Source organism: Poecilia formosa, unplaced genomic scaffold (assembly GCF_000485575.1).
Source record: "Poecilia formosa unplaced genomic scaffold, Poecilia_formosa-5.1.2 Scaffold283, whole genome shotgun sequence".
NCBI lineage: Eukaryota > Metazoa > Chordata > Actinopteri > Cyprinodontiformes > Poeciliidae > Poecilia > Poecilia formosa.
Window position 1 is genome coordinate 558,451 of NW_006800222.1, and position 24,051 is coordinate 582,501.

General features: G+C 38.7%; 3 protein-coding genes across 5 annotated transcripts; 2 read left to right on the forward strand and 1 right to left on the reverse strand.

Moving 5' to 3' along the window:
* Positions 1 to 1,963: 1,963 nt before the first annotated feature.
* Positions 1,964 to 7,367, reverse strand: zbtb49 (zinc finger and BTB domain containing 49). 3 transcript variants are annotated; one of them, XM_007571593.2, is made up of 8 exons: positions 7,031 to 7,367; positions 6,504 to 6,674; positions 4,440 to 5,581; positions 4,309 to 4,355; positions 4,140 to 4,213; positions 3,728 to 3,810; positions 3,476 to 3,637; positions 1,964 to 3,174 (listed from the first exon to the last, which is right to left on the reverse strand). In XM_007571593.2, exons 2-8 carry the CDS (start codon positions 6,653 to 6,655, stop codon positions 2,453 to 2,455), a joined length of 2,382 nt encoding a protein of 793 aa, XP_007571655.1. In that variant the 5' UTR covers positions 6,656 to 6,674; positions 7,031 to 7,367; the 3' UTR covers positions 1,964 to 2,452. The 3 variants fall into 3 exon arrangements, with proteins under 3 accessions (XP_007571655.1, XP_016536978.1, XP_007571654.1); XM_016681492.1 differs by having other exon boundaries at positions 6,504 to 6,677; XM_007571592.2 differs by lacking the exon at positions 7,031 to 7,367 and having other exon boundaries at positions 6,504 to 7,013.
* Positions 7,368 to 7,624: 257 nt separating this feature from the next.
* lyar (Ly1 antibody reactive homolog (mouse)) lies at positions 7,625 to 10,769 on the forward strand. The gene is made up of 8 exons (XM_007571596.2): positions 7,625 to 8,154; positions 8,701 to 8,815; positions 8,905 to 9,012; positions 9,114 to 9,194; positions 9,610 to 9,931; positions 10,052 to 10,102; positions 10,295 to 10,380; positions 10,519 to 10,769. Exons 1-8 carry the CDS (start codon positions 8,033 to 8,035, stop codon positions 10,654 to 10,656), a joined length of 1,023 nt encoding a protein of 340 aa, XP_007571658.1. The 5' UTR covers positions 7,625 to 8,032; the 3' UTR covers positions 10,657 to 10,769.
* A 1,637-nt stretch (positions 10,770 to 12,406) lies between these two features.
* On the forward strand, positions 12,407 to 23,839 carry tmem128 (transmembrane protein 128). Its single transcript, XM_007571597.2, has 5 exons — positions 12,407 to 12,612; positions 16,053 to 16,185; positions 19,261 to 19,422; positions 21,980 to 22,089; positions 23,324 to 23,839. Exons 1-4 carry the CDS (start codon positions 12,513 to 12,515, stop codon positions 22,077 to 22,079), a joined length of 495 nt encoding a protein of 164 aa, XP_007571659.1. The 5' UTR covers positions 12,407 to 12,512; the 3' UTR covers positions 22,080 to 22,089; positions 23,324 to 23,839.
* The last annotated feature ends 212 nt before the right edge of the window (positions 23,840 to 24,051 follow it).

Consider the following 24,051-nt stretch of genomic DNA (forward strand, 5'->3'; position numbering starts at 1 on the left):
TGCTGCAGCAAAAAAGGCTTCACATCATTCCTTTTTAATCTGCAAAAGTCAATTGTGTAAAGTTACCTGCTGGTTTTTATGCTTTTATTTTGGTAACTTTCTTGTCAACATATCTATGGCGAAAGAGATGGTTAACCGTAATAAACAGAAAAGGTGAGCAGCAAAACAGAAAAAGGTGACAAAAAACGACTCAGTTTCAGCTTCGGTCAATAAGAGAACAGGGTTTGTAGCAACGATTTGACTGTATTTGAATAATTTGACGTGTTTATAGAAAAATCTGAGATTGCTTTATTGATGGATGTAATGAGGTGCAAAATGACGGATGGAGAAAACGATTGTAATTATTTGTCTTGTCTAGCTCTTAGGTGGGTTGACCAATCCAGATGGCTTTAATAAATCACTTAGTCATCAATTCAGATGCCCTGTTTTCTGTTTGTGATCCATTTAGATTTGTACGTAAAGCGCAAGAGGCACGTGAGGGTCAGGCAGACCGTCAAAGCCAAAAGATTCCTCCTTCCTTCTCATCATAGCGCGGAGGACTTGATGTAAAGGATAGTGAAGGAGAATGGACACTGCGATAACAGACTTATCCTATGGGTTGCTAGGCAACCAATTCAGCAGGCACGGAGCTAACAAGGCCCTGTATGTTGTGACAATGATGGCCAATCATTGGAAGCGCAGCAAATGATGCCTACTCTGTGCAGTGTTTACATGTCTGCGCAATGATTACTGGCGCATGGCGCTTGCTGGATGCGCTTTTCTTTTCAGACAGCTTCAGTTCACTAACGGCATCCATAAAACCATATCACTCGCATGAGCAATGTTCATATCTTAAGGCATATCGAGTGAGTCCACCCACATCGCATTACTTGCTACATTATTCACTATTATTATTATTATTATTATTATTATTATTATTATTATTATTATTATTATTATTATTATTATTATTTCGTTGACCCTGTGTTGAGTGAGTTGTAAGAGAGTTGTCGCCTGTAGATGTTTAGTTGCAAACTGCATAGTTTCTAGCTCCCTCTGTAGGCTTATCAGCAGCATTACAACAACGTTACGGCAGTAGTTAAGGTAGCGTACGTCTTTGACAGTAGCTACATATATTGAACCTGTAAAGTCATGAGGTCAAAGAAAGCACAATTCGGACTAGTCAGTGTAAACTGGACGGCTCTGTTTTAACGCCTTTCTTTCTCACAAAATGTGGTTTTGATCAAGATTCTGATGAAAGACACAATTTCCGGTTCAATTGCAAAGACTACCACAGTTTTAAAAAAAATGTTTTGCATATTATTATTTATGCATGATCTACAGAATCTATGGAGCTGACGTGTTGGTTTGAGATTTCCATTCACTCAGAAGGAAGAACATCATTATGACAGGAAAAAAAACACAATTATAAAAATAGGAATTGACTAATAGTTGATTTTTATCATGATATTTTTTTTTTGCTAATCCACATAGGATCAAAATTACAAGTTGAAATATATACATGCACCCCTCTCCCCACTAAAAGTTGAAGAAATGTTCCTTAGCATATCAGAGATACAACACTCTTTGTTGCCATCTATAAGCTAATTCTAGGTAGATATTTGACCACTTATCTTGGTAGAGCTCCTTTAAACTGGCTTGTTGTACCAAAAAAAAGAAAGAAAATAAAAAAGTGGACCAGTACGGTCCATCCATTTTCAAACAGGGTTTAGTCAGATTCTTTCCAGAAATTTGATATTGATGTATCCATTCCAAAGCCAGTTTTGATGCATTTAGCATGAAATTGCCCAAAAATGCCCTGACATGCTAAAACTTTAAAAATTAAAAGCTCACTCTACATATACAATGATCATGAGTGAATATGTATTATTGGGTCTGATCAATGTGTTTCAAAGCAAGATAACCTGATGAAGGAGATTCATACAGTCACAAAGATTTTCATTTGAAAACGATGAGACAATACTGCAGGGAAGTGCGCTTATTAAAAGCAGCTGGTTTATTGTTACCTGACCAGAATTCAATATCACATGAAAATACATCTGTCTCGAGCAATGATTTAAAAGTGCACTGCTGCGTGTAAAATATAAACTATTTTCGCTTCATTACAGGCTTTCATGCAAATATAACGGTAATTCATTCTAAAGTAAACAATTAAATGTTCAGTGTGGCACATCTTAATAATAGTGGGTGTCCCGTTGAGCAGTTATCAGCTAAACATCTGCCGTTTCATCATTCACACTGAGTTGTTACCACAGAACCATCACCCATGTGTTTAACGAGCTCTCAGAAGTTTAGGATTTTTTTTTGTTTGTTTGTTTGTTTTTCAGTTCACTGACTTGCAGCAGCTCTAATGACAATTTTCTCTGAGATAAAAGCAACAGCTCACATGATAAAGAAAACCTTAAAGGACGGAACAACTAAGCTGCTCCCGCGCTGAAGCCGACGCGACAGTTTAGTGCTCCATGTCGTTCTCGTTCTCATTCTGCAGCGTCTTCATCGCCAGGCCCCACAGAGTCACGCTGGAGATAAACTGGCCTTCGCTCGACCTGTAGGGCCTGCCGGACCCCGTGAAGGAAGCGCAGTGGTTGTCCGACGGAGGCAGGTAGGGTCTGCCCGCGGGGTCTCTGTCCAGACACGTGTTGCCGTTCTCCACGTACGGACCGTACACGGCTTCCTGAGTGGGCTTGTTCAGCTTCAGGCGGTCGGTGGGCAGCAGAGCGGCGCCTCTCTCCTGGTGGCCGGACGAAAGCAGGTGATGGGGAACCAGGGAGCGCAGCTCTGGAAGGGAGGTCAGCGCGGGGCCGAGGTGCATGCTGGGTCCTGGAGTCTCTATGGGCTGTATTGCTTGTGTGGGCGGAGGACTGCACGATGACGGTTTCCCTAAGTCTGTGTCAGGCATGATGGCAGAAAACTGCTGCTCGGTGGTTGCAGCCGACGGTTTGCTCCGGCGGAGCGATTTAGTAAATGACGCCGGTCCGTTCGAGTTTTGGGTCTGCTCAGAGCTGGCTGCGGCCGGGCTGGAGGCAGACGGCCCCTTGCAGTGCATGTTGCTGTGCCTCCGCAGCATGGCGGAGCGGGTGAAGCTCTTTCCGCAGGTGTCGCAGACGTAGGGTTTCTCACCAGTGTGTGATCGTATGTGACGCTGTAGGTCTCCTGAGTCAATGAAGCGCTTTCCTGGACAAAAGGAAAACACCGCAGATATAAAACACCGCCTGGATTTCAGATTAAGCTGCTAGTTTTTGTGGGATTTGTCATCCCAGGGCAGCTGAAGTTCGATAAAACGGAAAAACAGAGAGAGAAAGGAAGAACTTCAATGGCTGCAGTGAGAAGTAAAAACCGTTTCTATCCAACAGAACTAAATACACTTTCTGCAATCAGTTTGAAAACTGACACAAAGGAAATTCATGTAATTGTGAAGAAAGGCCAGAAAACGACAACTCTGTATCTAATCTCTCGGTAAAAGGTAATTTCTTACCACAAGTGGCGCAGATGTGGGATTTTTCCCCAGTATGGCGGGCCTTGTGCTTCAGCAGCTTCCTGTGTGTGTTGAAGGACTTTCCACACTGGTCACAGGTGAATGTCCTGTCTGTCGCATGAGTCCTCTTGTGCTCCTTGAGATTACTCAAATTGGTGAATCCTACGCAAGAGACACGAGTTCAGCTCAGCCTTCGAAGAAACGCGTGAGCGACGAAAACGTGTTTGTTTACGCCGAGGGACGTAGCGTTACCTCTGCCGCATATGTCACACAGATGCGGCTTCTCTCCCGTGTGGACCACTTTGTGGCGCTGAACATCCCCCGATGCAGTAAAGCTGATAAAGAAAGATTTGGGTTAACATTAAAATCCGTTATTTGGCTTAAAGCTGTGTGTACGATCCCAAATGGTACACAAATTTGTACAGACGGACACATTTGACAGCTTCCGTCTTTTAGATGTGCGGAAAGCCTCATTAGTTTTGTTTTTCTTGCAGTGGCGTTATCTCACTATGATTATAAAAATTTAATTTGAGCACATTTAGTTAGTGAGGAAAAATACAATATTAGGTATTAATTACCATGCTTACTACGCTCAGGAGAAAAGGAAAGGAAAATTATTATTATTATTATAAAGGAGAATTATTAAATGAGTTGATCATACTACCTTTTACCACACAGCTCGCATATGTACGGCTTCTCTCCGGAATGTCGCCGCAAATGGGTCTGCAGGTTGCCTGCCTGCAAGAAAAAAAAATCCCCTCGATATCTCTTCACGACCCAACTATTTAAGAACAAATGTGAAATAAGAGACTATGTGGCGGGGGAGGAAATACCTGAGAAAAGTTCTTGCCGCAGACGTTGCACTGGAACGGCTTCTCGCCTGGAAGCAGAATACTACAGTTTGTGTCTGAAAGAGTCGGGTGAATTATTAAAGATGAAGTACGTTAGTGCAGACACCTCATACCGGTGTGAGAGCGCTTGTGCAGCTCCAGGTTGCTCGGATGTTTGAAGATCTTCCCGCACAGCTGGCAGCAGTACTGCTTGTGCCCCGCTTGGTGAGGAGGCTCCGGCTGAGGCTTCAGATTTTGCTCCTCTTGGTGTCCGGGTGGGGGGCTCGGGAGCTGGGCGTCCGCTGCCTCAGAACACTCCTCTCTTCCTAAAGGGCTGCTGCCGACGGGAGCCTCTGGAGCTTCATCCGGAGCCACGTCCGGAGCCTCGGCGTGGGCGACAGGTCCCCCTTGGAGGCTCTCTTTGGGACAGCTGAGGATGGGCTCGGCGACTGACTCGGCGCACATCTCCTCCAAGGCTTTCTGAGACCGGAGGTAATTGTATTTCTTCAGGTAGACGGTCTTCTTGGTACGCACGGGCTTGTTGACTGCGGAGTCGGCCGGGTCGCAGGCAGGGGTGTTTAAATTATTCGAAGGGGTCAGAGAAGCGACGCCGTTTTTCTCTGCTGATACAGATGTGCAAGGAGGGCTAGGCTGGACCGTGTTTCCTAAAACCACAGGAGCGCTATTGCCACCCTGACTCATTCCGAGCTGACATTGCTGCTCTTCCACCAATACCAGAGGCCCTTGATTTGAGGACGCACTGTTTGTCTGAATTGCACTTTGTTTGAAGTACTGCTTACTGTAGAAATTGCGGAGCTTGTAACCGTGAACGAGCTGCTTTTCTGCAGGCGCGTGGGAGCCGCTCTGTACGTCACACGTCGAGCCACTGTTAGGCACCGTCCCCGGCATCCTCCTTGTGTGATCCATGTCGCCGTAGTAGCCCGACCTCTGGGGGTCAGGCGGGCAGTGGAGGTCAACGTCATGTGGCAGGTTGCTTCCCAAAAGGCAGTCGTGCTCTGAGCTCAGCATGCCTGGGAGGGCAAACGGAGGCATCTCTACGGGAGGCGGGCAAGGCTTGAGGAAAGTGTTGCACATGCTCTGCACGTTCGGGACCTGCAGACTCTGAGCAATGTCCAGGAGAGCTTGCACGTTGTCCTGATTAATGTCGATATGGGAGGTGTACATGTAGTCCAGTATTTGGCCGATGCCGCCGACATCCTGGATCACCAGGTTGAACACGTCGTTCTTCTGACTGGGAGAGTTTTGGAACAAAGACCTGAAAAGAATCAAGCCAGAGATCAAGTAGCATGTACAGGAATATCTCGGGAAATTAGAATACCATCGAACAGTTTATTTATTGCAGCAATTCCTTTGAAAAGGTGAATATAGTATATATATTATATTGATATAGTATCAATATACTTAAAAAGTATACTGATACTTTTTAAGTATCAATATATTTTATTTTGGTTGATTATGGCTTTGAGATAATGAAAAATTTGAATTTGAAGACCAATAAAAAAAAAGATTCTTACAAAATCAAAAAATGGTTCAGACCCTTGTAAAATTACCTTCATTGAACCTACAAGTTTAATTTGGCTAAAAAATGCAACAGATATCTCAACATAGTAAATCAACCTAAATGGCTAATCTTTGGAGGGGGAGAGAAATTTCTCTGTTTCTATTTATATTTTAATAAAAAAATTAAAAAGGCAAAAGTTATTTAAGAATATTTTCAACAATCAATGTAAAAAAAAATAAAACTTTGTACGTACAACAATCAAACCCTTTTTGTAATTGTAGACCATCTTTTTGTCTGTTTCTATTGGTATTATGATGATTTATTTTCAGTGATGAGCTTTCCGGTTGTAAGGCCTCTTTTTTCCCATCACCCTAATCTTTTGTGCACTTTACAGCTTCTTTATTAGATTGAAGAAATGTAGGCAGTGTGTAGAGGTTGTGAAATCTAATTGTACAAGTTTTCTTAGCTGTATATAAATGAACAATAACAAACATTTAAAATTACTCTGGTATTTAAAAAAATCTTATCATGATTCTATATCATTAAATGGAATTACTAAAATAAATGAACTTTTTGATGATTTGGTTGAGATGCTTGTACACATTTAGTTGTTTTTTTCTTCTTCAACATCTCACTGTAATTTAACAAAAAAAAAAAAAAAAAGACATCAAGGCACCTGAAATAGGAACTGAAAGCAGCCAGGACATTTTTATGGGCTTTGAAGCAGACACCCTTCACCACCAGCATGCAGTCACAGAGAAGCCCTTGAATCCTCTGTTCCTGGAGCTGCTGGAGGAGGTAGGAGCTGTGGCTGGACAGGGTGTCCATGGTCAACCAGCTGCTGCAACTACTCCATAAAAACAAAACACAAGAGTCACGAGTCAAGAACAACTACTGGCTAAACAGACCTCTTCTTGTGCGTCTCAGGCTGACTAGTAACCTGACGGCACTTTCAAAAGCATAATGTATATCTATATCGTTCAACATCAGCGCGGAATACGGAGTCTAAGCTACGAGACCACCCATGCAAAAATTGGACGGAACAGTCGAGGTAGCGTCGAGGCCATGGAAGGTGACGTAAACCGATATCGCGCAACTCTTTGCGGAAATGTACAGATTCCACAAAGAGATGTTTCCAATTATCAACAGTTTGGTAAAAGCAGGTCTTAAATTAGTCCGAATTGTAAGAAAAATATTCCCCACCTTTTATTGGGATGATCGGTCACTTTACAACAGCATAAACACTACGTCACTTCCTGGTACATCACGTATTTTGAACTATCTAAACATGGCTCAAACGGTGGCAGTTTTCTTACAAAACAAGAAACTTTTATGCTTACAATTGAACTGTGAAGCATGTTTTAAAAACCTTTATAAAACTACCGAACGTTTTTCCCAGTCACAGGCACAAACTCTATACATGCTTTCCTTGCCCCTTAGAAACGATACGTCAGCTCTTCTGCCATATTGCGTGTGGCACGTCCGATAGTTCAAGTGCGGAAGTAACGTTGAAAACTGTTTTATAAATAAAACAATTCAAAAGTTTACGTTCAGTTAAAGTAGAAGGGCAATTGATAAAAAGAAGAAAAATCTCCTTAAAATTATTTTACCCTTATTTTACCTACTTTGCATAATACTTAATATTTAAGGATTAAGATTAATCACGATTTATTAATAATAATAATAATAATAATAATAATAATAATAATAATTAATAATTTTACCTAAACATCAATATTAAGGAATTCACCCTGGTTGTTGGAATACCGATTCTTGGCACTGTTGAACTACAAGCCACTCACAACATGGTGGTAACATTGACTGACGATTCTCCAGTGACTAGATGAGCCAGGAACTCTGTTTTTCTGAGATGCGTTTGACGTCGGAGCGCTAATCTTGTAGTTCCTAAGTCCGGACTTTGTCACGTGTGTTTTGAAGAGTTGATACGAAAGGAACGTGTGCTTCGCATGGTTTTCACCGAAGTTTAAGCCAGAGGTTTACTGATATCCGTCGCTACGTGCAGACGTTGTTTTTAACGGTAAACGGCATTAGCTTAACCGAGCGTAACGGCCAGCCCGGTCCTATTTAAGCGTGAAGGTTTAATCGGTTTTGGTTGGTTTTATCAGGGTGCTATTAATTTATTCCGCATGTTTGCTGCCTGAGAAGGGTCCACAGTAAAGAAGACACGAAGAGAAGCTTATCATTATGGTGTTCTTCACCTGCAACGCGTGTGGCGAATCCTTAAAAAAAGCCCAAGTCGATAAACATGTCATGAAGTGCCGTGGGTGCCAAGTTCTGTCTTGTATCGACTGCGGAAAAGACTTTTGGTAATAACTGTTTTCTTTAACCAGCTGTTGTTTTTTTTAAGATGCAGTACTGTCTAAATGTTTAAAATGTGCTTCATTTTAAACAATTCCAATGACACTCTGGCCGTATGCTTCATCTCATTATTATTGTGAACGAATCTCTCCCACATCCCAAAGCAGGTCCTGATAGGTCTTCTATCCAGCATTGCCCTCCATTTAGTTCATGTTCCTATCAACTCTAACCAGCATCTCTGTCCCCACTATATATATAAAAAACAAAACAAAACAAAAAAACAACAGCATTATTAAGTGTAATGCTGCCATTGCAGTGTTTTTGATGTTTTTAGGGCGATGCACAATTTTGTGTCAGAGCACCTTCTTCCTTTCATGCTTTGTGGCCAGTCGTTAAATTCTAACACATAAAATCGTAGTAAAATACATTACAATTTGTGGTTGAAACATGACATTGCAGAATGTGAAAGAATTCCAGGTGTTTGAAACGTTTTTTTTCGCAAGGCACTTCCCCACATTTAAGATGGTGTCTCATCTTTTCTGTGTCACACGTAGGGGTGAGGACTACAAAAACCACACTAAATGTATCAGCGAGGACCAGAAATACGGTGGGAAAGGTTACGAGGTCAAGGCGAATAAAGGAGATGTGAAACAGCAGCAGTGGTTACAGGTAAGCAGTCCTCACTGAACATTAGCATACGCGTGAGTAAAGAGGGTTGCTTCTGTTAATGCTCGTCTTGTTGTACCTTTGTCATGCAGAGAATCAATGAAGCCATGAACAAACCCGGGGTCAGCGCTAAGCTGAGAGATGTGCTCTACCAAGTTAGCGGTTATGAAAACGTGCCGAGGAAAAAGGCAAAGTTTCAGGTAGGGATTGCGTACAACGGTAAAAGCTGTCATTTTGTTTAAAGTGCTTTAAACGAAGGAGGAAAACTATGGGTGATAAATTCCTTTTTCTCTCTCTTCAGAACTGGATGAGAAGCAGTTTAAAAATATCAAACACTGGGGTACAGGAGGAGGTGTGGGACATAATTGCTGCTGCAGACAGTGTAAGTTATTTTAGCTTGTTTAATCAAGATAACCATCAGACACTTGGATGTCCCACATTTTTTTGTGCTTTGGACCTTTTGATCAGTTAGAAGCAAACATGTCTTTTTTGTATACAAGATGTCAGAAGACTTAGATTTCAGTATATTTATAAGTTGTATTTAAATGTTCTGATAATGACATATAAAAGCATTTTACTGCTTTACTTAATGTGTTAATGTTACTTGAGCCGTAGTGTTGCTGGTATTGCTGTTTTAATAATAGCAACGAGAAATGAAGCCTTGCGATCTGTAGCGCTGGCCTTTGGCATGCAAAGCTAGATAAATATATATGTCTGTTCGTTTAATAATCGATCTAAAAAATAAAATAAAATAAATGTTTCAAAATTAACTTACTTCTTTATCACCCATCTATAAGGCTCCTCCGGCCACACAGACAACCAAAGAATCTGCAGACAAGGAGGCTGACATCCGAGTGGACACCAACAGAACCGAGGACCAAAAAGAGCAGTCGAACACTGAAGAGGAGAAGAAGAAGAAGCTGAACAAAAGGGAGCGCAAAGAGGCCCGTCAGCAAAAGAATGGAAAAGCTCCCAAAAGAGATGAAAATAAAACTGCAGAAGGAGAAACTAAGAAATGCCAGACAGGCAAACAGAAAAAAAAGGATAGAAAGAGAAAATACGAGGGAGATGAAGACCAGACTGAGAACGGCGTTGAAGAAGACTCCAAGAAAACCAAGAGTAAATGACATTTTACTCCTTTAAATTTAAATGGTCTGCTGTTAAAGCATCCTTAGTTATGTTAAGTTGTTTGTACGTATGTTTGCTTCAGATTTTATATCGACTCTTGTTCTTTTGCAGTTGATGAAGCTGCAGAGTCAGAGGAGACTGAAGATCAAGCCATGTCTCAGGGTAACACTTAAAGTTCTGGCACATATTGCCATCACACTTTAATGAATATGTGTGTGGTTTATTAATTAGAACACCAAAGAAGTAAGAAAATATTTTGTATTAAGATTCCAGCAGAGGTCAGTGTCGGCTCTTTGTTTTCACCGAGGAAATGACCCTCACCAAACCTTACTATGTTTCCGATCACTCACACAGGAAAATTCAACTGGAAGGGAAACATCAAGGCAGTGCTGAGAGAGTCACCTGACCAGGAGCTGTCAGTGAAAAGACTCAGAAAGAAGGTGAGAAATTAAGCAACGCATTTCTGTGTGCATGACACACTTATTCAAGTTGACATCTGTCCTCTCTACCATGACCATCTTTAAATACAAAACGTAACTTAACATTGGGTAAGGAGTGTATTTTTCTGTCCTTTGCAGGTTTTGGCAGCCTACTACTCTTTCGCTGGTGACATAAATTTCAAAACGGAAGATGAGCTGTTGGCACTTTTCAACAAAAAGATCACCAAAAACCCCAAGTTTAGAGTTCTAAAAGACAGAGTGAAGCTTTTGAAGTAGACTCCTCCTTTAACGGCACGTTCTCCATGAAATGAAAGTTATTATTGCTGTTCTCCTTGGTGGCTTTTTATACAAATGAACAATTTCGAGGATTAAATGGTTTTACGCAGCGAGCCTGGTCGTCGTAATCAATACACGCACGCTTGGAACACGCCAGTTCTGTTTAATGTATAAAATGACGGTTGCAACGGAAGGCTGCTCTGTTGCGCATTCCAAGCTCACGGTAAAACCGGGGAATGGCACCTTATCTGCGGGATTGGATGTTGCCGTGGGGAGGGGGATGTAGAGACGCAGAGAGAGGTGCACCTGAGCTGAATCCGACTCTCACACGGGATGAAGCTAATGCACATTCCTCCGCACTGCGAACGGGGTTCACTTGGCCGGAGACACAGAAGCTCCATAGAAGCAAGGCGCTTGGTGTCAGCCTCAGGTGAAGTTTTAATGCTTTCTGATTTTCCACGACTAGAATAAGCAGTTTCTTTACCCTGTACACACATGCTTACACACACACAAACGCGCGCCCACGCACACACTCGCAGAGAATGAGTAAACCTGCCCAGCTTTATGAAGCTCCTCTAATCCCAGAAGGTTTAACACTGATGCTCATTCACCACGCTGCTTACCTGTAACACTATATGGCATTCTCTGGGTTTTAGTTGAGCTGTTACTCAAGTTTGCTAGTATTAAAATGATGTTTTCACATTCAGCCTACGTCAGTTGGATTTAAGTCTTGTATTTTGATCCAGACCACACAGGATATTGAGTTAATCACATCTTTACTGTTTTGGAGGCAGGGAGTTGTTATAAAAACATTGCATTATTCTCATAAAACTCCAGGAACTTGTCATAAGTTGCTAGGGTCAGAAGGTCCTAGCCACATAATGGTGAGCACTATTCTAGTTGTCAACTGACTAGAATGGTGTTTTAGTTATAAGATTAACAGCCTGACCACAAAGATGGTCAGTTATAACTGCTTTTCAGCTAAAATAAAACTGAACCAGAAAGTACTTGCTATTTATCAGTGTGTGCGCTTTAACTTCTCACTTCAGAGAGTTCAGAAGTAGGACAACCGTGTCAGATTCTTGCTCTATGTAAAGGTATACAGTGAACTCAAGATGAGGTGTGGCACATAGCCAGCTACTATGTATTCTGTAAAGTTAATGACTGAAGGAAGGAAAATAACATGAAAAAAAATCTTAATTTTCTATTTGATACAAGATGGTAAGATAGGCTAATTCTTTATAGATAAGATGCATGGAGGCCTTTATTTACATGCTGCAGAGTACATGTGAAGTAAACCTTTTCTTGGAAAAAATGATCCTGCATGAAATTTATCTCATCTTTGTTGTTAAAAAAAGCTCAAGTTCAGTTGATTGGATAGTGAGCCTATTTGTCACTGATAAAACTGAAATATACTAGTGTAATCAAAAATAAGTAGTTTTTTTGCAGACATTAAGCATGTTGGGGAAGCCAATTCCAGTCTTGAAAAAAACTTTTCAAAGTCCAAATTTTGTTTCATCTCAGAATTATGAGATGCTAAGTTATAATTATAAAGTAGCAAAGCCAAAAATTAGAAGCTAGCTTAGTAAAATCTGTACTTTATCTTAGAAAATTAATGATTGTCACACTTATGAATATGTTAACTGTATTCAATAAGGTACTCTGTTTTCACAGTACATGGGCATTGTGTACAATAATTTGGTTATGTCTTTTTATGGTCATTACTATACAAAAAAAAAAAAAAAAAATACAACGGTCCTCGTTCTTACGTCATTGACAAGCGACGCTGCGTCCCAACAGGAAGCGTCTTCAATTCAGTTGGCTTTCAGAGCTAAAGTGAGTTGAAGAACAACAAAATGTTCAATGACAGCGAGCTGGCGACGCTGCGGAACAGATTCAAGAGAGATGCGGAGCTGCTCATGCAGACGACGACGTCGGCCGTCGATGGCGAAAAGAGTAAGCTTAAAAATGCTACGCCGGCTAACTACGTTAGCTTATTGAAGTAGTTCAGTTTGTTGGAACGTTGGAACTGGAAGACGGTAACCAGTTCACCCCTCCGTCTGTTCCAGCTGTTCCCGTCAAATGTTTTGTCATTAGAGGAGTAGTTTTAGACATAGTATATGACACACTGCTAAAAGGAGAGCAGAATTTTAAAAAAGTTAAGAGGTGCATCATACAGGCATGTATATCTATATTAAAGTCTAATATTAGTAATTTTAACTTACTGCCTCTGTCAATGTGTATAGCTGACATGGAAGTCATTTAGTTTGTGGGTTTATGACAGTTTTTGTTTTTAGACACCAGTTCCCGTCAATGCAATAAACCAGTAAACATGGCACAAAAGACAATAATTAGACACCTCTTGTATAGCAAAGTTATTTATTCATCACAAAGTAATGTCTGACCTAACAATAGGGAGCGTTTCAGGAAAGTTACATACGTCTCTCAAAGTGGCTGGCTGCATTTGCAATGCTATAATAAGCATCTCTAATCATTTTGGGATTATTCTGTTTTTGCAAGCAGTGCAATCTCGGCCACAGTTCCTTGTAAAGGTTTCCATGCTCAGATTGTGTCACTCCTGACGACCACAAATTTGCGTGTGTGTTATTGCGATTTAACATGACGGATCAATGCAAATTTATGTTTAAATGTGAAGTAGAAGGAAAATGATATGGCCCACTCAGTACTTTGTAAAACTATTATTTGCTTTTTTTTTTTTTTTTTTTTTGCTCTCTGTTTAAAGTAGCTCAAGTTCAGTTGACTGAATAGTGAGCCTCTGTGTTAATCTTCAAACCTTTCTTTACATTTACCTATGGAATTGGTCTGGACAGTAGTCGGACCATTGAAGCAAATGATTTTGTTTGACCTGAAAATGGCACTTCCTACGGCTTTCTTTGAACAGTGCTTTTCTTTTAATAGTTGTCCTATCAGGTGGACGATCGTATCGGGGAAAATTGTTCAGTAACTTAATCATCCCTAAACATGGTAAATATGGGCTTTCAGAAGTCAGTTGCAAAGCAATTCACTTAAGGGTATCAAAGTAAATCAGTTCTTGTACTAATACAGACTAGTCTTTTTAGATTTTTATTTGTAAAAACAATGCTTCCCCTTTAATTTTGCAGTAATTCTGTGTTGGTCTGAAATAAAACTCCAGTAAAATACACCGAGGTTTGTTGTCTACAAGATGTGAAAACATGTATGAGGTAGAAAAATGCTTGCTACATAAACTGACCATTCTCAGTTCATCTGACTACCACAATCATTATCTCAAATTTCAGAATTAGTCCATCTGTCACAGTCTTTTACCAAATTTTTACATTAAAAACACGCCTTCAATTAAATTCTGACCCTTCACTAGATTGCAGAATGGATGTCACTACTGAATATTACTTCTTTCTTTTCCAGTATTTTTTTTTTAATTTTTAATTTTTATTTTTTAGGAAAGTGGGCAATTTTCTAGCTTTGAAGCTATCACTGGCATAAATCCAGCAATTCATAATTGTTTTAATTATAATCAGGATCTTTGTCAGCTCTGATATATGATCTAGAAACTGCTCTCATATATTCCTGTGGGTCATTGACAAGATGTTTTTTTGTTTTTTTTTGAATGGCTACATATTTTTTTCTAAACTTTAAACCTTAGTGCAGCTTCTTTTCTAGGCCAGTGAGTTCATTGGGAACTCTGCACAGAGGAGTCTAGCCACTTCAGCAGCCAAAAACAGGCTGATTAAACAGAGACGTTTAATCAGCCAGTAAATTATAGAGATTAATAGCTTTCCAAAAGGCAAGATTATCTTCAAGAAACCTATCGGTTTCACCTCAAAAGCTGCTTAAATCTGACAGAAGGAGATTTGCACATTCTGTTAAGCCAAGATAAAGCTCATATTTGCTTGTAAAAGCTATACTATAAGGTAAGATTCTGTTTCTCATAGTTTTCCAGTATTTCCTTTTGAGTTTTCATTGATACTAATACTTTTTTTTTTAAATTTTACTTCCTTTATTTAACTAGGTATACCCCATTGAGACCTAGATCTCCTTTTCAAGAGGGATCTGGGCAGAAATCTGCAACACACAACAACCTGGTCAAACGTACACCAAAAAAAAAAAAAAAAAAAAAAAAAAAAAAATATATATATATATATACTTTTTGAAAGTTCTGAAGTTCCAGTATACAGCTCTGGTTTGAGGTTTACATCCACTCATCAATTTTAATGTCATATTTTGAGCTTTTACTTTTTATTATTATAAACATTAAACATATGATGGCTTTTACATTGCACAGGGATTGATTGCACTGCTTGCAAAAACAGCCAATTACATAAAGTAGATTTTATGTAATTGAGGTTACACCCTCAAAGATTGACATACACCGTCACTAATATTTGTTTAAATGATCCATAACAAATCACAGAGAACCTACAGGCTTCTCTGTAGCCATCAGAACGTTTCTGTCAGAATTCTGGTTTTATATTTGACCAACTACCAATGATGATCAGTTAAATTGGTGTGTGCACTGGTACATACCTGGCTTTAAATGTGTAGTCTATAGATTTTCAATGGGGTTGGGTGAGAAACCACTCCGGAAACTGAGTGTTAGCCTTATGGTCCGTGTTTATCCTTCCCCAAAAGAGTTTTGATGTGTGTTTGGGATCCTTGTCTTGATCATCAGAACCAAACTTGGACCAAACCCATCTATATCTGATTGAAGATGTATTATTATGGTTTTGATGTATTATTATGCATTGCACATTATTCCACCCATAATGTGCAATGCACCAGTCCTGCTATCAGTGATCAAACCTCACTCCATCATACTACCACCACCGTGCATGACGGTGTGTGCAGTGTTTTTTAGGTCGACAAGTCTCAACACGACTTCTCCAAGCAATCGTTCTGTTTCTGAGGATGAGAGTTTGGGTCAGATGGCTGAAACTTGGTCACAAAATTAGATTTGCCCACAGAACAATCATTTTAACTAATTTTGGAATGAATAAAGAGGGTTAAATGTAATCTTAAAACTTTTCAGGATTTGGGGCTCATGCTTACAATAGTGGTCTGTGCCTGGAAACAGCCAGTTTAAGTGAGTTTTACCAATTCTGCCAGGAATTACAGAATTACAACAGATGCTTGATGATTATAAAAATCAGCCACTTCTTAAACAACATTTGGGCAAATGTTAGTGTTTGTAAGTATGTATTTGTAGGAATAGTTTTGACCCAAGGTAGATTAGAGCCACAAAGGTAAATCCACATTAAGTTAAAACTTAAGCACCCAATTCTTTTTTGTTTGTTTGTTTTTTAATTCTGTATTGCATGGAAGTCTTCTTAGAACATAATTACTGTCAGATGTGTTGAGTCGCTACACTTTTCCAACTTTTGACGTGTGTCACCTTTCAGGTCAGGAGGAAAAAGATCTGAAGCCCCTTCCTCGCATCAACAAGCACTCCGTTTTCTGGATTGTGGCGTCGGTAGCTGTGACGTACTATGCAGATTTCCTGCACGTCATTATGGAGAACGATGATGTCAAAAGGTAAAACCGATTTCCCAAAAATACTTTAGCATAAGTCGAAACTAGATTTAGTAGGCATAAAATTTCACACATTAGCATTGTGAATTTTAAGATATTTTTAGCCAAATCAGAGCAGAAGAATGAAGACATTAAGTTATCGTAACTATGGAGACAGTGTAGCTTTAAAGTGGTGTAGATAAGTGACAAAAAAAGTACACCCCTTTCCAGATATACTACTTTACATCCTAAAGCATAAATAAAAACAATCAGTGTTCTTATAATTACTGTGCATTTGTAATACTAAATAAAAAAGGACATGATCAGGTCAAAGAGGTCTAATATTAGGGTCATTTATTCCCTAAATTTAATAACATGGAATATAATGGTTTCACAGTATAGATTGCACAGAAAAGTAAACATTTACACGTCATGATCATGATCAAAGAGGATCAGTTACACAAGGTAATTAACTCATTCAGCATAAGTTCATGTACTGCCGGGTTATTTGCTATTAGAAGAGACAATATGCTTTGTGTCTTGTTTGTAGCTCATGACCCTTCAACTTTACATTCCCTCAAAATATATTCATGTCTCATTTTTGCCAAAGTCTGACTCAGATCATCTCTTGCACTTTGGCATACTGATTATAATTAAGTAATTAATAGGAGTGTAATTGAGAATTATCCATTAAATCTGGTGAAGCTGAGATTAAACACAGAATAAAATTGCTAAAAAAAAAAGTTGTTACAGGAGGCTAATGTCTTCAGGGTATTTGAAATGCTGTGGCTGGACCTTTAATGAACTGGGTGCAAAATTGCAACAAAATTAAAGTCACGAGACAATTTGTCTTAGTTTTAGCCTTAGTTTTCTCAAGTTAGATTCATAATTTGGTAACTGACAGTTAATCTAAAAAATGTATACACCTCTGTCAAACTGAGTAGGACAAAAATTAAGATAAGATAAATCATTTTAGAAAACTTCTGCTTTCATTTTGATCTTGTGCAATTCGGCAGAAAAAAATAAATCTACTTGAAGAGAAATGTACAAAACGTTAAAGCTGCAGCAACCTGGTTGGATTGCCATGGAAACCTTCCATTATCTACTGAATTCATTTAGATATTTGATGTTTTCAAGTTCACATTGTCAGGATTTACAGTTAATCTGATTAATTTGAAATAAGGTTAAGTGAACAATGGTGGATTTTTAAATTTTTTTTATAAATGCTCATTTACATTTTTTTTTTTAGTTTTTTCATCTAAAATCATAGTTTTCAGAAAAGTTCCAAAAGATCTCATTGTACAAAGGTGTCAAGTCAAGTGTCAGTCTGTCAAGCAAAGCATTGTGCGTATAACAATGGCACAAAGAAGACAGTCATTAAAAGTTTGGATAAAAATGGGACAGTTACATTACAGAAACTGGATGTTCTTCCAGAACTGATAAAAAGACGAGACACGAGCTTGTCAAGCAGAATGCCAAAAAAGGCAACAGCAACACTGAAAGATCCGAGGGAAGAGGTCAGGTTGCAAAACAGCAGGAAGAAAAAACCTTAAACAAAACAAAAAAACACCCAGGACTGGCTGAAATTTCACAAAACCTGGTGACAGAATGTGTTCTAGTCTGATTAAACCAAAGTTGAACTTTTGGGTCACAGTTGACAAAAGCACACGAAACATATTTGCTCTCCACTCCGAATCATTAGGTTAAACTTTCCATCTCCTAAACATGGACGCACAAAGGGTGATGCTAAATCCTATGGTTTGAAAATGGTATGTGACTCAAGTTCATATGTGTGTGAAGGCAGACAAGGGAATACATCTGGCAGTATAATGTATGTTTGGTACAAATGCAATGCTGTGTATCAGCAAAAGAAGGTGAAGTCCCACCGTGCTCTGGACTTTTAATCAACACCTCTACATGTGAGTGTAGCACCTGTTTTATCTTCTTTACTTTGGCTTCCTGCTCTTTTTAGAATTGACTTTAAAATGTTACTGCTTGTTTTTAAAGCTCAACTTTACTTATCTGAACTTTTTAGTCTTCCTGTACACGGGAGAACCCTGAGGTCATCAAACCGACTTTTATTAGACGTCCCAAAAACTAGGCTAAGGCATTGAGGTGACTGGGCCTTTTCAGTGGCAGCACCCCGACTCTGCGACAATCTCCCTCTACACCTTTGCTCCACCTCTGACCCCAAAGCTCAAGACTCATCTCTCCAGACAGGCTTTTAATACCATGTAGCGTTGTGGCATTTTTCCTTATTTTTATTGCTGCTTTTGTGTTTTTGGTAACACTTTATTTGACTTGGTGTGCATAAGACTGACATAGCACCTGTCATGAACATGAAGAAGTCTTTATAAATGTTTGACAGTTGTCATGAAGTGTCATTTGGTAAATGACACTTTTAATGCAAAGTTGCTCTAAAAGTTACATTGAAAGTCCATTAAAAGTGCCAACTTTGCATTAACTTGTCATTGAAGTCACAGACATTCATAAAGACTCTTTCATGTTCATGACAGGTGTCAGTCTTCTGCACACCCCATCACATAAAGTGTTGCCGTGTTTTGTTGTTTGTTTTTTTTTTCTTGTGAGAAATCTTAGAGAAAGTTTAAGAGGTCACCCGTAGCAGGCTGTGGACTAATCGGATCTTATATGTTTTGAAAACTTTTGCGAAGAGTAGATAGACCGATGCAACATACTAATAGACTTCTACCAAAGAAGACTGAACAAAAGGTTGCTTCAAAAATGTATTTTATGGGTGTGTACACTAATGCGCAGGATAAAATTACCACATTGTGTCTTTATTTTCTGCTGTGATAAGTAGTTTAAAAGGAGGAAGGATTGTGGATTTGTATTCTTTATATTGTACGTAAATATCAAGTTCAGACATTCACATTTTAAGAAAGGAGCTCTGATCAAATAGTGCTTAGTCATTGTCAAACATTAGTTTTTTTCACTCAGGAACTTCTTGAACAGTGGATTCAGTACAAAAGAAACCACTGATATGTGATACTGCAGGGAGGCCGTGATGTGATACCCTATTCTGTTTCTATTGAACCTGTACAGCTGATGGAATAAATGCACCTTCCCTTGTTTTTTCAGCTGGTGGTTTAACGTCGGTCTGATACTCCTTGGGATCTGCTTGTGTCTGGCTATGTTTTGCATTGTGTACCTGGAGTGGTTCAAAGGCATTCAGCACTATGACCAGGAGTACCCTGCCATTCCTCCCATTACCACTGCGGCCTTTATTGCTGCATCGTGCAGGTAAAACACACAGGAAGAGAGAGAAAAACGCAAGTGTATGTTAGCTAAAGCTGTATTTTGTTCTAAAACACCTAAAATTCAAGGACAGGTTTTTGCTTCTGCAATATGGAAGAATTTTCCCACCCAAAGTAGCTATGTTTCCCCTTTAAATGACCTTATCATTTTTTTTAGTAGTAGGAAATATAAAAATTTTATTACAAAAGATTTTGCTGCCCAGTCTATCGATAAGACATACCACTATATTTAAAAAAAATTCTAAAGAATACTAAAATGCTTAAAGTCTTGTTAGTACTTTAAGCATTTTCAAGACAGTAATAGGTTTGCATTTAAAAAACAAGGGTGATACAGTTGTTCAACATTAGTTTAACTTGATTAAGAGGCCAGTATATTCTGTTAACTTGCTATTTTCTTTGTAATGACTGTATGTTTATAAAGGTAAATCTAAATCTCAACAAACTAACAAACCTTTTCCAACAACAAGTTTTTTTGGTATAATTTTCTCCCACAATTACTTCCACAGTATGATGCAGGACTAAATCAGATTGCCAGGGTAGAAATGTACAGAGTGACATTAATAGGGAGGTAGTACTTTGAAGGCAAACTCGGAACCAAGAGTGAAGGATGATAAAAAAAAAAAGAATATCCCCTTCGTTTTCTTTCCGTCACGTTGCAGGATTTACTCCTTTGCAGTTTTAAGATTTTCAAACTTAAAAGTCAAAGTCAGCTTTATTGTTTAACGTAGATCCAAGTTGACATTTCCATCCTCACGGACCCATGGTGCAGCATGCTGAAACAGCATCTGAAAGCAAGCACCATAACAACAACAAACAAGCAATAAAATAAGATGTAAAATAACCAGAAGTAACAATGTGGTAGATGAATAAAGTATGGTCCCTGATGTGAGCTGGCGATGCTGCTGGTGTGTCTTGAGAGTCCGTCAGCTTCTCGGGAAATTACAGTATTATGCAAGACCAGTACAAAAATATTTTTAGTCCAAAAATGTTCAGTTAATGAACATTTTTTTGAAAAAGTTTTGCCTTTGCAATCAAAGGCAAAACTTCTTGATTTTTGGGGCAAATTTTCAAGGATTGAGCGTAAGACAGATGGATGCAACTAGAACAACAACATCCTTTGCATGAATGAAAAAGGGCTGCATTGTCACTCTGTGGTCCAAAATTAGGACTGCGTGGTTTTAGAAAATTGTGTTATGGCGATGATGATGTTCAAAATTGTCATGATGATATCAGTTGTGATATATTCCTGTTATTTTCTTTCCTCTCTTTCTCAGCACTTTGGGCAATGTCATTTGTGTTCGGTGTGAGCGTCTGCCTCTGTGAGACTTGGCCCAACTGGCTAAACGCTGGATTAGCATGTAAAATGCTAGTTCGTTACTTCACTCTAAACAGTGTGATATGAACATTGCACATTCTGATATTGGAGAGACCATACGTTGTCAATGTATTGGCAACTCTATCCAAAATCCTCTTTTATCATGAAGGTACATTTTGAATTTGATTTCTAAATCAATATTTCAGAGTTTGGAGGAAGAATGAAAAGGCACAGAATCAAGTGTTTGGTCCAGTCATGATTAATTTGCGAGCCATTTTAGCTGGTGTTGGTGGTCTGTTGTGCTTTTTTTTTTTTTCCCCAAGTCCAAGGTCAGCACCGCCATTTACTAGAGAATACTTGAGCTTTACGGAGATGCGGATGTTCTTTCCTCGCAGGACTTGGAACGTCACCACAGTGACAAACGTACCGATAGTTTAATAATCGTGGTATCATCTTGGTATCACTGTGCTTATTTGGCAAGGAAATTGGCCCGACTTAAACTTTATAGAAAAATTACGCAGCATTGCCAAGAGGAAGAGGAGAAACGCTAGAGCCAACAATGCAGACAAGCTGAAGAGTACATTTAAAGCAAACTGGGTTTCCTTAACGCCTCAGTGGAGCCACTGGCTCCATGCCACACAACACTGATGATTTGATTCAGCAGTATTTAGCACATATATTACACAGTGTGTAGAAATAGTTACCAGTAGTTCTTAGTTGTTGTTTTTTTTGTTTTGTTTTTCTTTTTTTCTTTTTTTTTTGACTTAAAGCAATATTTTTATTTTAAAATAAACTGAACTTTCAGGCGTCCTCATTAAATAGTGAGAAATAATTATTGAAATAAATCACTGTGTATGCAGTAATACTATATGGGGAGAAACTTTTTATTTGCAAAACTGAACTACATAAACTTTTATGTATTGTAACATATTGAGGTGAACCGGTAATTTTACTTTATGGTTAGATTTTAGATTTTCCATAGCTGCAGTTATTCATCACATAGATAAATTACAGATAATTCATTACATTTTATTTTGCTATTTAATTTTAGTTACTAATTGGCTACATTTTCCAGTTACATTGCATAATATAATAGTGTTTAGTTCATCCAAATATTAATATCTGCATGCTCTGCAATGACGGCCTGTGAAAAGCTCACTTAGCCACTCAGTGGCAGATCTGTTAAGTTTGATTACATGTGTTGTTTTGTTTTGTTTTTTTCTTGCAGCTTTAATATTGCACTGTGGCCAGTGTGGTCCTTCTTCACTCCACTAATCCTCTTCACACAGTTCATGGGCGTCGTCATGTTCATCTCTTTGCTTGGATGAATGATGAAAGGTGAGAACGATAAAACTTTGTGGTCATTTTTGACTTTGTTTTTGGTATTTGCTCACTGTATTAATATTGTCATTAATTTGTTGAAGATGTCGCGCATTACATAAAGGGTTTTATAGAAAAAAAGCTTTTATTTGCAATTTTACGTTGGTGTTGTTGACAAGTTTAAGACCGCACACAAGACCATTTAAAAGTCTTTGGCTTTCCTTCTTTTTTGGTTTATACCTTGTAAAAATAAGTAAATTAAAAAAAAAGTTGGTGGAAAAACTTTATTTTGAACAGTCACACAAATCTAGAAACTATTTACAACAGCTCACCTGAAATGAGGAGGGAAAATACAGAAAAGTTCAAGTAGTTCTATGTTTAAAATAGCAAAATTTAATAATGATATCAGTCTTTCATGATTAGGAAAGCTGTGTCCACTGGAGAACTATTTTTATGAAGGCAAATGTCTCGTGCCAATATCTGTCCCTTCATTAGTGTAAAATTGCAAACAGTTTAGATTTCTGAATATCTAGAAAGCAAAATGTGAAACTGGACTAACTTCAGAAAGCGGTGTAGCGAAGCCATGTGGGTTTGGGATTAGGAAGCAAATGTGAATCAGGTGGCGGTAATGAATCTGGAAACTATTACATAAGGAGGAAAACGTATATCAGCTCAGCCTAAAAACACAACTAGGTTCTTTGGAGTCAAACTTGTAATCTCAGATGGACTGACAGACAGAGGACAACTGTTCTGTGGTCAAACGAGTTCATGTTTCAGCTTTCTTCTTGAAAATCACACACACTTTTGCTGTTTGGTGCCAAACATGCATCAGTGCAGACAAAGGGTCATAATTGTATTTTGGAGATAAACCTTAAGGTTATGTCTGGTGAAATGGGACAATTCTTATTTATTTATTTATTTATTTGCATTACAACGGTCACAGTGTGCGTTTCTGGCTGATATCCTTTCAGTTCATATTGGTCTTCTGTTGAAAGTGGTGCAAAATGAGACCAGAGTTGAACACCGAGGACTGCAAACTGTTCAGCTACCGCTCGGATCTTATAAAGTGTAAATAATTTACACTTTATATGTAATAAATTTGCTGGTAGCATAAAACTTCTTTTCCACCCTAGCTTTAAAAAGGAATGCAGCTGTCAGACGGTCTAATTAAAGCATTGCTGTTCTCCAATTCATTGTGAACCTTCTTCACCTGCAAAATGTGATGCCATCCTTTCTGTTCCATCTTTTTTAGGGCAAAACACCAGAAATGAGAAAGGCAAGGCGTTCTCCCCAGGGTTCCCCGCTTCTCTAAATCTCTCACCAACTCAGTTTATCTACATGCAAAAGACTGATCCAAACTCACTGTTTTAAAGTGGCATTGTTATTGTGATGTTCCTTTGTATCCTTCTGCTTTTTATGTTTGCAGCACACATTTGTAGTGTATGCGAACATCTAAAATGCCAAGATACTTGATGCTAGAAAACGAAAGGTGTTTATTTTTAGGTTAAGACATCTGCTGACACTTTATTGTGTTTTCTACTGTTTTAATGTTTTTTTTAAATAAACTCTTGCAACCATTTTCAAGGAATGTGTGAACATGACTCAGCTTTAAATGAACATAAATTTAAATGTGTTAACTGGACCCAATTCCTTTGGGATACATTATGTTCTCCAACAAAACACTTCTGTCATGTGCAAAGTGATTTTTGGACCTCAGATAAGCCTGTCACAATAATAAATTAATTGAATGGTAAATAAAAGGAGCTCAATAATTTCCATTCTGATTTTGTTTGAACTGCAGTTTTGTTTGCAGAAACACCATTATCCATTTTATTTGTGGTTTCGGTTGTGTGTGGTTTTCATTTCCACTTTATTTATTGTTTTTGGTTGTCATGTTTTATTCTTCAGCTTCCACTGTAAAATGTTCTCCGCCCCAGGGTTAATAATAAAAGTTTATTGGTCTTTTAGAGGGCAAACTAG

Bases quoted from the DNA above. Each gene is read 5' to 3' on its own strand.
- zbtb49 (XM_007571593.2), bottom strand. From the start codon at position 6,655: ATGGACACCCTGTCCAGCCACAGCTCCTACCTCCTCCAGCAGCTCCAG. The intron at 5,582-6,503 runs GTGCCTTGATGT...GATTCTTTTCAG, and splicing joins GCTTTCAGTTCCTATTTCAG to GTCTTTGTTCCAAAACTCTC. The intron at 4,356-4,439 runs GTATGAGGTGTC...TTCTGCTTCCAG, and splicing joins GCACAAGCGCTCTCACACCG to GCGAGAAGCCGTTCCAGTGC.
- lyar (XM_007571596.2), top strand. From the start codon at position 8,033: ATGGTGTTCTTCACCTGCAACGCGTGTGGCGAATCCTTAAAAAAAGCC. The intron at 9,013-9,113 runs GTAGGGATTGCG...CTCTCTCTTCAG, and splicing joins GGAAAAAGGCAAAGTTTCAG to AACTGGATGAGAAGCAGTTT. The intron at 10,103-10,294 runs GTAACACTTAAA...TCACTCACACAG, and splicing joins AGATCAAGCCATGTCTCAGG to GAAAATTCAACTGGAAGGGA.
- tmem128 (XM_007571597.2), top strand. From the start codon at position 12,513: ATGTTCAATGACAGCGAGCTGGCGACGCTGCGGAACAGATTCAAGAGA. The intron at 12,613-16,052 runs GTAAGCTTAAAA...GTCACCTTTCAG, and splicing joins GGCCGTCGATGGCGAAAAGA to GTCAGGAGGAAAAAGATCTG. The intron at 16,186-19,260 runs GTAAAACCGATT...TTGTTTTTTCAG, and splicing joins GAGAACGATGATGTCAAAAG to CTGGTGGTTTAACGTCGGTC.